This window comes from Dasypus novemcinctus, chromosome 3 (assembly GCF_030445035.2).
Source record: "Dasypus novemcinctus isolate mDasNov1 chromosome 3, mDasNov1.1.hap2, whole genome shotgun sequence".
Classification (NCBI taxonomy): Eukaryota; Metazoa; Chordata; class Mammalia; order Cingulata; family Dasypodidae; genus Dasypus; species Dasypus novemcinctus.
In genome coordinates this window covers 32,119,855-32,136,053 of record NC_080675.1, presented here as the reverse complement: position 1 = coordinate 32,136,053, position 16,199 = coordinate 32,119,855, and the positions used below count along the sequence as shown (strand labels likewise).

Sequence of the window (16,199 nt, the reverse complement as noted above, 5' to 3'; positions counted from 1 at the left end):
CTTCCCTCCAGTGTTTTTAAAATTTCATTTATTGCACCTTTCATTCCCATAAGATCTCCTATTTTTCTTTGTATGCTTTCAAATTCTTCTTTGTGCTCATATAATATCTTCTTAATATCCTTAATCTCTTTAGCCATCTCATTGAATTTACTAAGGAGATTTGTTTGAACATCTATGATTAGTTGGCTCAACTCCTTTATGTCATCTTGTTCCTTTAACTGGGCCATAGCTTCCTGTTTTTTGGTGTGGATTGTAATTTTTTGTTGGTGTCTTGGTATCTGACTTACTAGAGTATGTATTCTGGTTGTAGTTTTCCTCTTTAGTTTAGGGTTTCCTGTCCCTTCTTCCTTTGCTGGTTGCGCAGTAGGAGACAAGTGTATAGTTGGTGCTGTAAACTGTGGAGGCTCAAGCTGCCCTCATTGCCCCAGGGACCAATGAAGCTTCTCCCAACTTTCCCCTTTGCCAGGGGTAGGACACAGTCATGCTGTTTGGAATAATCCAAGTTGTGCAGGCCTACACTGTAGTTGCCCAAGGAGACTGATGAAGCTTCATGCCCCTTTCATCCCTGCCTGGGGTGGGGATGGAGCTGTAGGTGTGGGCAGCAATCTGTCCAGTGAGGGTCCAAGATGACCACAGTTGTCCTAGAAGACTTCCGATTATTCAGTCTCGGCCAGCCAAAGGTACCTGCAGTTACCTGGATGGGCTGGTGCAGGGCCTGCCAGCCTCCTCCCTGACAGAGGCGGGGCTGAAGCCTAGCCTAGGGCTGCAGGCCAATCTGGGTGAAAGAAATCTGATCCTACCTGCACTGTGATTTTTGGTTAGCCTGGCTTCCCTCACGCTGGGGGTGGAGTCAAAATGGCGGCCACTGATCTCTTTTACGACTTGGACAGATTCACACTCCAGCTGTTCCTAGGGTTATACCTTAGCCAGCCAAGTCTACTAATTAGTAGCCAAATCAGTGGCCAGCTGTCTCCTCATCCCCTGTTTCTAAGAACTGGAACTTCCAATTCCAGCCACAGAATAGCTCCTGGGGCGGCTTGCCCTGCCAAAGTGGGATAATCACTGGCCTCTGCAGCTTGACTGGTACTTTCCCAGAGAGGCTGGCACAGGTCCCTCCAGCTTCCTCCCTGCTGGAGTTGGGGTTGGGGCTGGGGCTTAGGCTAGAGTTGCCATCTGACCTGGATGGAAAGAAGCTGGTCCCTACCAGTACTGTGAGTCTCAGTCCTCCCCATTTCCTCTCGTGCCAGGAGTGGAGCTAAGATGGTGGCTACCGGCCTCTTTCTGACTTGGACATGTTCGAAGCTTAGCTCTTCTTAGGATTATGCTTTAGCATAATCAGTAGCTACAGTTGGTGCCCAACCATCTCTTCCTCCCCTATTTTTGGAAAGCAGAGCTTTCAATTCTAGCTGTAGAACAGCTCCTGAGGTGGCTTGTGCCTCCAGTGCAGGATGGGCACTGGCCTCCAGGGCATGGAGCGCTCTACTTACGAGTCTTCTCTGCAGATGGGCAGTGTCCTCCTTCCATTCCTTCAAGGATGAGACAATGCTCTTCTGGTCTCCTGGAGTACCCAAACAGGTGCTTCAGCTAGCTCCAGAGAGCTCTGGGTGATTACTAACTGCCCTGTAGCAGGAGCTGACTCTAGGAGCTCCTTACTATGCCACCATCTTGCTGGGTGTCCAGGGTCACTTTTGATAGGTGGCCACATCATAAGGGGCCCACCTAGTAGGCTTTGCAGTGGAGTTTAGATTTCATTTTCTACACAATGGGGAGCAGTTGGAGAATTTCTGAAACTTAAATTTTAAAATAACCTGAACTCCTATCAAAACAATGTGTACACACAGTTTAAAACATGTAGTAAAAATATAAATATTCTAATGAAACATAACAGTCCCTGGGCCTGCTCGTTTCCTCTTCTTCCACCCCAATTCAGAGTTAACCGTTTAAAGAATCGTCCTTCTAGCACAGGAGTTCTTAACCAGGAGTTTAGAAAGATTTCAGGGGTTCTGTGAGCTTGAATTGAAAAAAATCAACTTATTATATCTATTTTCTCTGACCTCTGACTGAAATCTAGCATTTCCTTCATTTATAAATATATGCAATAAATTACAGTAGTATTCTGTGGTTTTTATGGAACTGGCAAAGGGATCAGTGGAACAAAAAAGGTTAAGAACCCCTGTTCTGGCACATATCTTCTTAGTTTCTAATAGTATAGTTGTATAGCTATTTTATTGACTTATCAAATTTTTTTTAACATTTATTTCTCCTGCTTGCTGTTTTGCACTCGCTGTCTGCTCTCTGTCCATTCATCTCCCTTTGTTGTGTCATCTTGCTGTGCCCGCTCTCCAAGACGCAGTGTATCAGCTCTCTAGAATGCCGGTCACCAGCTCCCCGTGATGCAGGCCAGCTTGCCTTCACCAGGAGGCCCTAGAAATGGAACCCGGGGCCTCCCCATATGCTAATCAGGAGCCCAATTGCTTGAGCCATAGCCATTTCCCTGACATTATTTCTTGGCTTCCTATTAGTTAACACTGAGAATTAGCTCCAATTAGACAACCCATCCTAACACACACACACACACACACACACACACACACACACACACACTTTCCATCTTCGCATTGCCCCCCAATAGGGTTATATTACAAATTTTGCTTAAACGTATTTGCCTATTGCCAATTCTTCTTTGAAATCTTCTTGACTCTTCTGGGTTGGATTTCCTGTTTTATGGATCCTACCTCTTCTTCCTTTTTGTTTTAGTCTTTGGCGGGGTGAAAGACACAAGCTCCAGAGGCATGCTGGAGAGGTTCAGGAGAGGTAAAATTGTTGATAACTTGTATGTGTGGAAATGTCTTTATTCAACCCTTCAACACTTAAATTAGATTCATGTCTTGACTTCATATAGAATTCTAGTGGAAAATAATTTTCTCTCAGAATCTGTATGTCCTTGCTGCAATATCTTCTACCTTCTAGTGCTGCTAACAAGAACTTTGATTCATGCATTGAGAAAATATATATTGAAAGCTTACTCTTCTTCCAGACACCATTGTAGGTGCTAAGGAAACTAGTGAGAAAAGCAGACAATAAACAAGATAAATGAGCGAAGTATATCATATGTCAGATGGTATTCAGTCAGTGCTAAGTAGAAAGAGAAGGCAACAGCAAGTATGTATGTGAGGGATGTGTGTGCATATATGTGTTCTTTCCCTTGCAGTTTTATGTATGGTTGGTTATCTTATTCTTGATTCTTGTATTTGGCCTATTTTTCTCTCTGAAATTTTTTAGGATCTTTATCTCCAGGGATTGGAATTTCATGATAGAAACCTAGTGTGTGGTTCGTGGTCTTTTCGTTTTTATTTATGATTATTTTTAACTTTGTTTTGAGATTATTGTAGATTCACATGCAATTGTGAGAAGTAATGCAGAGAGAGCCCATGCTCTCCCATGTTTCTCCCAATGGTAACATGTTGCTTAACTGCAGAGGATAATATCACCACCAGAAATCAATGTGGATACAACCCACAGACCTTATTCAGATTTTACCAGTTTAATGTGCCCTCATTTGTGCATGTGTGTATTTGGGTCTGTGCAACTTTATCACTGTGAAGAGTCATGGAAGCACCACCATAGGCAAGGTATAGAACAGGCCATCCCAAAGTCCCAACCACTGATCTGTTCTTCCGTCTCTAAAATGTTGTCTAGGTGTATCCATCCATCCGTCCGTCCGTCCATCCATCCAATCTTCCCATTCATTCTCCTGACATTTCAGCAGTTATTTGGTCTGGAAACTCTTTAGGTCTGAGATACTTTCTTTCCTCCTCCCCTTGCTCCTCTTATCCCTCCCTCTCCCTTCCTTTCCTTCCTCTCTTTCCCCCCTCCCTTCCTTCCTTCTCTCTTCCTCTTTTTCATTCTCTTCTTCTCTCCTTTCTCCCACCTTCCTTCTCTTCCTCCCTTCCTCCTTCCCTTTGTAATAACTTTGTTCTCCGTGGTTTTCTTTTTTAAAAACTCCTATTGGTTGCATATTGGACTTCCTGGATCCATCTTCTAATTTTTAAATATCTTTCCTAGCTTATTGCCCATCTCTTTGTCTCTTTGTTCTATTCTAGAGTAGGTCCTCTTCCAGCTCCTTTTTAAAAATTATTATGGCCTTTATATTTTTAATTTCTGAGTTGCATTTTACTTTTTAATGGCATGCTGTTGTTGTTTCATGAATGTGTATTTTTCTTCTCTATTTGCCATTATAATGATTATTGCTTTTTTTTTTTGAGGCTCATTTCTGCTTTCTTTGCCATGGTTTCCTCTCACTTACTTTTCCTGCTTTTTTTTTTTTTTTTAATTAGTCTTGTTGAAGGCTTTCCTTAAATGTATGGTAATCCTTGTCTTAAATACAAAAGAGGGCTGAAAAAGCTTATGGGAAGCAGTGTGTTTGTGTGTGTGTGTTTATGTGTGTGTGCACTATGGGAAGGAGGTCAGACAGGCATGGGCTTTCCGTTGGATTATTTTCTGGTCTTTGGGTTGGGGGTACCATCTGGCTGCTGGGGTTCTGAGAACAGGCTCAGGGGATGAGGCTGGGTGGTCTCGTGGCTTGATATGCAATATTCAATCACCGTTTTCAGCCTCAGTTTCCCTTCTGCCCTCAGCTGAGCCTAAGTCCCAGAGCCCAGAACCTCACTTGTTCTATTTCCCAAGATATTAAATTGGCTTCCTCTTGTGTGGGTTGTGGAGGGATACTTGGTAACCATGTGCAGTGGGCCTGGAGATCTGGTAGCTAAGCATTCCTTAAATAAGGTTTCCACCAGATGCTGTTTTCAGCGCCATGCCTCAGTCTTCCGTTCTGCCTGGAGACCTCAGTCAGTGCCTGAGGCTTTCTGAGGATCTGCAGTACAAATGGCTTATTTCTTATCTGTAGCCCCCTCTTTAGCTACTAGGTTTCCACCTCCTCTGTTCTGAGACAGCTCTTATCACTCCTGTGTAGCCAGTTAGGGGGCTTTTGGGGAGGCCTGTGGAAGGATTGGAGTGTTGAGTCTGCCATGATGTAACAGAAGTCCACTGAATTCTGCACAAGTTCCTCCAGGGGCAGGGTGGAGGATCCATGTGAAAGGGAAATTTTATAGGTGAGGCAAGGGATGATGAATATCAGCACTAGAGCAGTGGCAGAGGGGGAAGGGGGAGGGACTATCAAGGAAGCAGGATGGAAAGGACATTTGGAGTAAAGGAGAAGGAAGTATCCAGGCTGCCGCCTCAGCTTATTATGGGTGGCTAGTGGTCCCTTCACTGTGATAAGGACTATAGCCAGATGGGTAAGGATGAGTTCAGTTTGATGAAGTGAGGACCTCAGGGAACATGCAAGTGGGAATTTAAGGGTGTGAGGCATGGGTGGTGGCTCTTGCTGCAGATCATTGCCAAGTGCATGCTACTGAAGCCAGTGGCATGGAAGAGGCCAGCCAGCTGGTGTGTAAGGAGGCAGGAAGGGCAGACAGCTGAGGACAGTGGAGGACACAGGTGGAAGGGATGGTCTTTGTCTTCCAGGAGTGAGATAATTAAGGGAGTGGAACCAAGTGCCTGCCAATCTTTAGATAGATAATATCAATCTCTTTCGCCAGTGACTGAAAATGGCACCCACTCAGACTCAGATGTTGAACTTATTGCCTGAGACCAGATTTCAGTCCTGCCTCTGAGCCCACAGGCTCCCCCAAAACTATTCCTCTAAAGCCAGCAGCCCCCATTCTGGAGCCCAGGCCAGCTGTTCATGGCAGCTGATGGGGGTGTCCCTGGGACTTCCTTCACCTGGGGCAACCCAGGACCAAAGGGAGTTGGCAGAGGGCAGTGAGCTTGCCACAGTCAACCTCCTGGAGCCTCTCCTCTCTGTGGCAGTTTCCGCTCAGCCTTGAGACCACACAGAAAACCAAGTTCTGGGCATTTTCACCTCCCTCCGAGAGACACAACCAACTTTGACTCTGTGATCTAGCTGTGGGAGGTCATTTTTTTTTCAAGATTTATTTATTTATTTCTCCCTACCCACCTCATTGTTTGCACTTTCTGTGTCTGTTCGTCTTCTTTGTTTTTTTTTCTAGGAGGCGCTTGGAGCCGAACCCGGGATGTCCAGTGTGGGTGGGAAGCACCTAATCACTTGAGCCACCTCTGTTCCCTGCTTTGTTGTGTGTCTCATTATGTTTTTCTCCTTGTTGCATCATCTTGTTGCATCAGCTCACCACACCTGCCTGTCACGTCAGCTTGCTGTCTTTCTTGTCTTCTCCAGGAGGCACTGGGAACCAAACCCGGGACCTCCCATGTGGTAAGCGGGAGCTCAATTGCTTGAGCCACATCCGCTTCCTGGGAGGCTGATTTTAATACCTGTAAATGTCAGACTGGGTGACTAACCTCAGATCTGACATCTAGAAAAGATTTCTGGTGTCCTCTGGCTGCATGTGCCCCAGGCAGCCCTGCCTGGATGTAATAAGAAGCATCGTAGCCTTGATTATTGCTTCTCTGAGCCTGTTATGTGCTTTCTGTCACTGAATCTGCACAGCCTTATGTACCCATGTTCCAGATGAGGAAACTTAGGTGCAGAGAGTTTAGGTGACTTGCCCAAAGTGGAGTCTGCACATGTCTTCACTGCACACACTCCCAGGTAAGGCCCCTGAACTTCCGTTCACCCATGGCTATGCCCGTGTCCTGTGGGAGCCCAGCCCGTTCCTGCCACACTTCAGCGGCATGAGTGTTTGTGCTTGTGCCACAGGTCACAGGTGCCTACACCCTCTTTGCTTCTGAGCTCGCCTCGACTGCCCTCAAGAGACCCCAGGAATTCTGATGAATTAATCTCACCACTTTATCAAGGAAGCACTTACGGAAATTACAAGGCAAGGCCACCAGCCTGGCTTTGCTGGCAGCCAGCCTCTGAGACCATAAAACAAATTGAAAGGGCCAAAAATAAAGAAATAAGATTAGAACTCTCGCTCACACGCACGCGCCCACACGCGTACACACACGCACACACAATCCCGAAGGGTCAAGAACGTTGCTGGGGGGAAGCTGCTCGTCCTCTCGTTCATGGGGGAGGGCAGGGCCAAACGGCAGTCGCTTTTGACCTGTGCTCTGTGCAGCAGCCCCAGGGGGAGAGCAGGCTGGCTGTACCGCTGAGACCAGGACCCGTGAGAGGTCGACACTGACGTGGCCTCCCAGGGCAGCTCCATACCCTGGGCCCTAGAAGCTCATGCCGACATGAGCCAGCCTGCCCAGGTCAAGTCTCTGCTCCACCACTTCCTGGACTCTGCCTCACCTTTCTCATCTATACAACGGAGGTAAAAGTATTTACCTCCAGGGTTGTTGGGTAAATTAAAGATTCAGTTTATGTAATGCATACTGTAGCTGCTTCATAAGAAGCACTTGGTGATTGTTACCTCACTGTAGATTGAGCGCCTACTGTGTGCCAAGCCCTTGGTACAGAGAGGAGACAGACAGTGCAACTCAGGTGAGGGGGGTCGGGGGTAGTTGGCACCGAGGAGGGCATGGAGCTTTCCTCAAGGCTAGGCAAAGGGTAGAGGGAGTGCAGTGGGCTTGTGCTAAGCAACAAAAGCCTGGAAGCCTGCGAGAGCACTGAGTCCTGAGAACTGATAAATTATGTAGGACTGAGAAGTGGAAGAAATCAGGCATGTTGAGGCTTTGGGGTGGGGGTGGGGGTGGGGGTGGGGGAGGGGGCAAATCCTATAGAGCCTTCTAAGCCAAGGTAAAAACCTGGGTGAATTGGTTTATGTGCATTTTCTTCCCTTCTGCCTGTTTATCTTTGACCACACTTATGTGAATATTCAAATTCTTTCCCAAGAAGCTGCACAAGCCAGAAGACATCAGAAATGGTTAGGATAAGATAAGGGGCTGGAGGGGGAGAGACACAGACTCTCTATCCCTTCCCCCCTCCATCACCCCCTACTCAACATGTTGGATTGCCTGCAGACCCCCTCCCTGCAGGAGGTGGGGCAGCCAGACTTGAGAGGGAGAGAGAAAATGACCTTGTGGAACTCTACGGTGCCCTGGACATCAACCTCTGTGTGCCTCAGTTTCCTCACAAGGAAAAATGGGCATTAAGGGTAGCACCCTTACTGAGCTGTTGCGAGCACTCACCCAGAGGCCGGAGGGGCCAGTGGTCTGCACTGATGTGTTCTGGCCAGTACAGGGTCTGTTCTCTTCCTGGGAAGAACTGCCCATGCAGTGAGAGTTATTATTATTATTATTATTAATTTTTATTTATAAACACTCTATACCCACCAAGCAAAACTATCCCTTCCCCCTTCCCTCCATCCTCTGGTAATCTTTAATCTATTTTCTGTCCCTGTGAATTTGCTATTTCCAGTTATCCCATGAAAGTGACATCATAACAATATTTATCCTATGTGTCTGGCTTATTTCACTCAGTAAAATGTTTTTAAGGTTCCTCGATGTTGCAGCATGCCTCAGAACTCCATCTCTTCTTATGGCTGAACAGTTTTCCACTGTGTGTATGTACCACAACTTGTTTATCCATTTGTCTGTTGATGGACACTTACCTGTTTCCACAGTGGTGTACAAGTGTCTGCTTGAGTCCCTGTTTTCACTCTTTGTGTATACCTAGAAGAGCAATTGCCAGGTTATATTTAACTTTTTGAGAAACTGCCATGTTGCTTTCCACAATAGCTGTACCATTTTACACTCCCATCCCCACCAACAATGCACTGGTGTTCCAATTGTCCCATCCTCAGTAACACTTGTTATTTTCCATTTTTTCACATAACAGCCACCCTTGTGGGAGTGACGTGGTAGCTCACTGTGGTTTTGATTTAACTTTTCCCTAGTGGCTAATGATGTTAAGCATCCTTTCATAAACTTATTGGCCAATTTGTATATTCTCTTTGGAAAAATGTCTGTTCAAGTGCTTTACTCATTTGCTAAGTGGGTTTTGAGGTCCTGGCCCAGGGGTGACCTCCCCAGTTTCTGCCTGGCCCACCCACACCTGTGGAATTGGGCTCTCTCTGTGTAAGAGGGTTTGAAAGCGCATCAAGCGCATCAGAGCACCTACTTTGGGAACCTCCAGGTGTGGGGAATTGCAGGCCTGCGGGGTAATCCCTCTCCGTGCTGGGAGCCGGCCAGCAGGCGAGCCCTGCGACAGCACCTGACAGCCCTCTCCGTGTCTGGTTGCAGGGAACATCGAGTACAGCTGCCCGGCCACCAACGAGTGTGAGATCACGAAACGGAGGCGCAAGTCCTGCCAGGCCTGCCGCTTTATGAAATGCCTCAAGGTGGGCATGCTGAAGGAAGGTAAGAGGCCCCGCGCCCTGCCAGGCCTGGCCCCAGCCGGGCCCTTCTCTTTTGGGAGCGAGGCTATGCCACACGCTGTGGATCCCAGGTCCGGACCCCGCCCTGACATGATCCTCTTCCCCATTTCACACACCCGGCAAACATGTCTTGAGCTGACAGCTCCCACGTAGCTCTCCTGCTTCAGGAGAGATGTGGAGTCAGGAAGGCAGGAGTTGAGAGTTCCCCAAGCTAGCCTGGGCCCAGGAAAGCGAGCCTGGTGCTCTGGGGAGGGCCCTCCTTCTGGGACGATCCCCCTCTCCCCTGGGGAGGGATAGGCTTGAGATACTGGGCCCTCCTAGGGTTTAGGGGGGAAAAGGCAAAGACCTTAAGGCTCAGAATGGTAAATAACAGACTCTCTACCCACGAATAGCAGGCCTTGGTATCCTAGCGGGCAGATGGAGCCCTCACCTTGGGAATGCTGCCCCCCTCCCTGCCACCTGCCCTCCCCATCTTCTCACTTCTCTCTCTTTTCTCTCCCTTTTGCTTCTTTTTCTTCTAGAGCTACACAGTCCCATATGGTGGCCATGAGCCACATGTGACTGTTGAGACCTGAAATGTAGTTAGTGCCCATTGAAATGTGCCCTGACTGTAAAATGCCCGCAGGAGTTGAAAGATTTACTAGAAGGACAAGTGTAAAAACATTGCAATTATAATTTTAAAACAATGGTGACATGTAAATGATAATACTCTGAATATGTCGGGTTAGATAAAATACAGTATGAAATTAGTATCACATGTTTATTTTTTTACCTTTTGTCATGTGGCTGCTACTAGAAAGTGTAAGATGACGTCTTTAGCTGCCAGTACGTTGCTGTTGGACAGCGTTGTTCTAGGCCTTCTCCTTCCACACCTTCCCCGCCTATCTGCTCATTTTATGAACCTTGTTGGGTACCATTTTTGTGACGGGGATTGTGCGTGTCTGTATATGAGTGTGTGCATGTGTGTATTTTCTCCCCTTCCCCAGGTTTCAAGCAGAGCCTGAAGAAATTCTTACAATTTAGTTTTTATGCTTCTGGGCCCTGGGATCCTTCTGGAAATGGAGGAAGCAGGAACGCAATTGTGGGGAGGCGATTAGGAGCTTCTGGAAGAGGGCGGGGGACAGGTCTGTAACGAAGGCCCTTATTGGAAGGAGGGAGGCTGGGAAGTGGGCTTCCTGAAGCCCCCGCCACAGCCTTTAGCAGCCCCAGGGACTCCTCCCACCCCCTCCAAGCCCACCCAGGGGTTGATGGCCTCAGCGTAAGGTGCTTCGTCAGAAGGACAGCTTAGGCCTTCATGTGCTCTGGAAACCAGAGCGCTCCGGTCCTCCGTCCCAGTCTGCCTCCCCCTCTTCATCCCTGCTCGGCTTTGCTTCTGCTCTTGTAAACAGAAGCTCTGGAAGCTCTTCCTTTGGCCATAGTACTTTGGCCTTTAAAACACATTTTCATTAGTGGCTCCATTTAATCCCTTGTGGGGCCACTCACAATTAGACAAATGCCAGTTACTGCGTTGGGGAATCAACTGAAGAAACAAGTTTCCCTCTTGTCCAGAGCGAAATGGACTTTACTGGACCTGCTAGAAGGCTGTATGCCGATCTCTATTCTGGTCCCTTCATAAGGAAATTTAAGGTTCATTTTGACTGGACTCAATTTTGGTCTTACCTCTGTGCAGGGGAGGACCCCTTGAATGCTGGCCAAGCTAGTGGCTGAACTAAGTCTGCCGACTCCTAGGCCAGGCTCTTTCTGCTCCTCCAGTGCATCCTGGTGTTCACAGATGAGGAAACTGAGGCACAGTCCCACGGAAATATTCCTTAAGCTCCTATCTCATGATTTTCCTTTCTGCATGTCCCTGGGAACCTGAGGGCTGCTTAAACTTTGGAGGTATTCCTTAAAGTCCGTGAGAATGGAGTTCTCAGAAACTGGGATGTGAGGACCCAGGTCAGACTTCAGCACATGAAGAACTGGGGCAGAAGGATGCCTTATTGCCGTCCATATGCCAGAATGTAAAATGTAAATTTAAGGCTGACGAAACTGGGCCTGGAGGACTGGGGTGAGAGGACCCTCCCTCCCCCAGCCCCACCCTGCTTTGTGGGGGGCAGTTGGACCTGGGCCTCCTTGCAACAATGACAGAAAGTCCCTTTAGGGCAGGGGTTCTTAACAAGGGGTCAGTGAGCTTGAATTGAAAAACACATGATTCTTGTGGGGACCTGTTGGTGCGGGTGTGATATATTTATTAAATAATACACAGTATAGTGTGGATTTAGTAAGGGGTTATGGTTTTCACCTGACTGGAAAAGGGGTCCGTGGAACAAAAAAGGTTAAGCACCCCTGCTTTGGGGGCTGCCCAGTGGCGATACTTTCTAATGACCCCCCCAGAAAGGGTGAAATGAAGAGAATACACTGAAGGAGGGAAGCAGGTTGCCCAGCGCACAGTCCTTAGGCAGCAGCAGCTCCGGTACCCCGCGGGCCCCTTTTGAGAGGAGCGTGGCGGGTGCTGCGTGTCCTGGGGTGACCGGTGTGGGGTTCTGGGGGCTCTCTGTCAGAGGAAACCTGCCTCAGCGGGGTGGGGGGCGTTGTTTTTGACCCAGGACATTCCTGTTCACCACAGCCGGCTGTCATTAGTCCTGTGGCTGCTCCGCCTCAGGGTGAAAGCCTGGGCGGGCTCTGAGGCCCTTGGCTGGAGCTGGTGGATGTGCTGAGGTAAACTTCCTGTTCTTCCTGCGGCGCAGCCTGAGGAGGCCCTTTACAGAGCTCAGACTCCAGGACGAAGGAACAGCCACCAGAGCAGCGCTCCCCCGCCCCCGCTGTGCTGGCAGTTCCAAATCCAAAGGGGGAAAGACCACACAAAGGCCCCCCGGGCGGGCGCTGACAAAGCAGAGCGCCTCCATTTAGTCTGTGTCCCCACAGAGCCTGGAGAGAGATCCTGGGATCTGAAGCTCCATGGGGACTGGTCCCCTCAGGAGGAGCGCGTGGCATTCAGGAGCCTGGGTCCCTGCCAGGCGGGGGCTCTTGGCAGCTGCTGTGGCTCCTGCTTTTGTTTGGGTGTCCCCTCCCCTCCTCCGCTTGCGGGGCCTAGACCCCCGGGACCAGCCCGGCTCCGTGCCTCCCTCCCCTCTTCCTCCTCAGCTTGACTCTGAGAGGACAACTTGACTCTGAGAGGACAACTTCTACCTTCCCTGAGGCTGCTCTCCCTTCCTGGTCTCACAGTGGGCCTCAGGCACTGGGGCCAGGCGCGGGGGGCCGGGGGGTCACAGCGTGGGTGGGAAGGCCGGGGAAGGAGAGACCGTGAATGCTCTCTTCCCTCTTACGCCACCTCACCTACACGGCCGGAAGCTGCTTTCCCTCGTCTATCCAGCAGCTCTAGAGGTCCTTCATAATTTTTCCTTTCTCAAGTAAAATAATGAGGCACGGCATCCTGATTCGGGGGGAAAGGTCAGACACGCATCTTCCCCGGCTCCCCTCTCCCTTGGGGTCGCTGTAGACTCAGGGACCAGACCCTACTAGATACGCCCAATGGGGGCCCACCCTTGCCCTCTCCTTCGACAGCCACAGTAGGGTGTGGGAGGAAGGCAGTGTCTAAAGGTCTGTCCTGCTTTAGGCAAATCTAGTGAGTAAAAATCGGCATTTTCAGGGAAAATATGATCATTCTCTTTATAAAATATAATGCTGTGAACAAATCTGGAGTTAGGAGTTGGTGCCCTGCGTTCACCCCTGGTTCTGAGGTGTTCTTGCTGGGTAATATTGTTTCTCTCTTAACACCTCACCCCCTCCATCCCTGCCTCCGTTTCTACATCTGTAACACAGGGATGTTGATGCCTGCCCTACTTCCCAGGTCAAGGCGGTGACCATGTGGGACAATTCCTCAGGTGACATCCACTGTGGGATTGCTTTAAAAGAGGTCAGCTTTCTGGGTATGTTAACATATATATTTTTAAGGAGGTATTGGGGTTCGAACCCAGGACCTCATACTACATGGGAAGCTGGTGCTCAACCACTGAGCTACATCCATATGCCAGTGAGCGTTGTTATTTTTGTTTCTTTGTTTTGTTTTTAGGAGGTATAGGGATTGAATCTGGGACCTCGTACATGGGAAGCAGGCACTCAACTACTTGATCTACGTCTGCTCCCATTTACTTATTTTCTCTCTGTATTTTTAAATTTTAAAAATCTTTTTTATTAAAACAGTTTCATTCACACACCATACAGTCAACCCAAAGTGTACAATCGATGACTCTCAGTACAGTCACTGAGTTGTGCACTCACCACCACAATCAGTTTTGGAACAAACATATTTTGTGATCCAAAGATAGTCTTAGTTGCACTTGACTTTGCAGCAGCCTGCCCGTCATGTTAGGTGAGGCACACTGGTGTCCAGATGCCCTAGTCTTCTTCATGGATTTGAAGGTGAGGATCTTAGAAGGTGGCATCTCTCATTCTAAACTCAGGATGAGAGGTACCTCTAGGAAGAAGGTGGAAAAGCTCCCCAGGTTGGTGGGCTTCCCAGCCTGGCGAGAATATGGACAGACGTGGCTGCAAAGCCAGAAGAACCCAGGCACCCCTTTGCTGCGTTTCTTGGGGTGCTCCCCTAGTCTTCAAGACAGCTGTAAGGTTTCAGCAACTCTCCCCAGACAGCCTCTGCAGACCCCCGCTTCCCTGCACCTCACTTCACGGCACTCCAGCCCCCAGCTCCCAGCCCCGCTCCATCTCCTTCCCCTCAGCCCCTACCTTCCTTTCCCCGGTGTTTTCTAAAAGATATTTGATTTCAGTGAAAGCTGGGCTGACATCCATGCAATATGCACTCTCTCTGTCTTTGTGCTTGTTGGGAAGGCGGAGGCCTCCTCCAGGGATTCTGGATAATTGGGTTAGTGGCCAGCTCATGTCAGGAAATTAAAAGGAGGCCCTGATCAGGTTCCTGCTGCATGGGATTTAATGGCTTTGTATTTATAGAGTATTCTGCCTCTAGCCCATGCCAGAAATACCACTTTTCTGGCCCTGTGAATGAAGAAAGAGAATGAGAGATGACTTGCCTTTAAAAATGCTTTTCTTTTTCCAAAATACATTAGGGTTCTGAAACGCACTAGCACTTCAGAGAATAGCTTTGGAATGACAGCTCCAACCCAGGAACTCTGATGTACGTCAGTATCCCCCCTCCTGCTTCCCTTCCACTCTTTCTTATACACACATGGAACAGCTCGTGAGATCTTCCCACATGCCCTGAGGCCTCGGGCCACCCAAGCACGTCGACCCCAGGCTGGGGAGATATTGAACGTTGACTGAATGAATGCACAGGAGATGGTCTTATCTGTGCTGAATCTGTATTCCTGTTCACTGGGGAGCTTTCAGTGTCTCAACATTGAAGAGTCATGTGGACCTGGTGAAACCTCAACTTTGCCGCTTAGCAACTAGGGCAAGTCACTTAAATCTCTCTGAGCCTCTCTTTTCCTCCTCTGCAAAATGGAAGTCATAACCGTGGCCATTTTCATCTTGCTCCTGACTCTTCAGGGAAAGTCCCTAGAGTTGTACCACACCAAGTATGATGTTGGTCATTGGTTTGAGATAGTTATTCTTCATCGTGTTATAAAATTGGTTTTCTTTTTTTTTTTTTTTAAGGAAGAACCAGGGATCGAACCTGGGACCTTGTACATGGGAAGCAGGCACTCAACCACTGAGCTATACCCACTCCCTAGGTGATTTTCTTATGTGGTCCAGAAGGCAATTTTGAATTTCCCGTAGCCATTCTCCCCATTCCTTGGCTGACTTCATACTGCTTCATATTTTCTTTCTTCATATTTCCGGTGTGAGATTCTTTACCTTCCTACCATCAAAGCCACAAGTGTATGTACTTAAGTGTTTATGGCTGTGTCTTCCCTCTTGTTAGAATGGAGAGATTTCTGCTCCTATCAACAACCATTCTCCCCCCCTGGCCTCTGAATCCTCCCTCCTCCTTTTTTATTATTTCATTCTTACGGTACTGTTTTAGTTTCCTTGGCTGCTCAATGCAGTCAGTGGGTCAGCTTAAGTGATGCAAATTTATTTGCTCACAGTTTTGAGACCAAGAGAAGGGCTGAACAAGGCCTCATTAAGGTGATGCTTTCTCCCCAAAGGCTGGCGTTCTGGGGCTGGCTCTGGTGATCCTTGGTCCTGGGCTCCTCTGTCGCATGGCAACGCACATGGCGGCCTCTCCGGGCCCCTCCCTTCTCCTCCAGTTCTGTCATGTCCAGCCTCTCACTTCCTGAGTTTAATTCCACTTATAAAGGACTCCAGTCACGGGGTTAAGACCCGTCTTGATTGGGTTGGGCCATATCTTAGCTGAGGTAACAAAACAAAGCTAAGGAAACACAAAGACGACACCGTGCCTGTATTTCATCCCTTCACCCAGACGCTGCTGTCTGTCCTGGCTGTCCAAAGAGTTGACAGCACCTGCAATAATCACCTCCTTATGCCATCCAACTCTTTTTCTAAAATTTCCTTAAAAAGTAAACATTGAGTAAATCCAGGACAATATTTATGGTCTCTTATATTAGGGTAAGGCTAAGCTTCTATAACAAAGAAAACCCCCTTCCTAACAAAAACAGAAGTTTAGTTCTGTCTCTTGTGACAGTCCCAGAGTTGGCAGGGGCTCCTGGGCTCTTTCTCAGCATGTGGCTTTCACTTGTGAATCTACAGTAGGAAGAAGGAAGGAAGTCTTGGCCCAACCACTTGAAGGGCAGGACTGGGATGTGGCGCACATTCTTTTCACTCGCAGCCCTTTGGTGGAATCTAGTCGTGTGGCCACAGCTTTCAGGAGGGGAATCTGGGAAGTCCAGCCCTTAGCTGGGAAGCTGTCTGCTCAGCTAAAACTCTGGTAGTACAGAAAAATGGAACAATATATTTCAGGGGACAAGAATTGGTGTTTACGAA

The 16,199-nt window shown here is 48.4% G+C and overlaps 1 protein-coding gene across 2 annotated transcripts in view; it reads left to right on the top strand.

The window, feature by feature from the left end:
• ESRRB (estrogen related receptor beta) overlaps positions 1-16,199 on the top strand; it is a 185,558-nt gene that overhangs the window by 127,077 nt on the left and 42,282 nt on the right. For both annotated transcript variants that reach the window (XM_012523338.4, XM_004453571.5), the window contains exon 3: positions 9,169-9,285. In XM_012523338.4, coding sequence (XP_012378792.1) covers positions 9,169-9,285 — 117 coding nt within the window. The remainder of the gene's footprint in view (positions 1-9,168; positions 9,286-16,199) is intronic.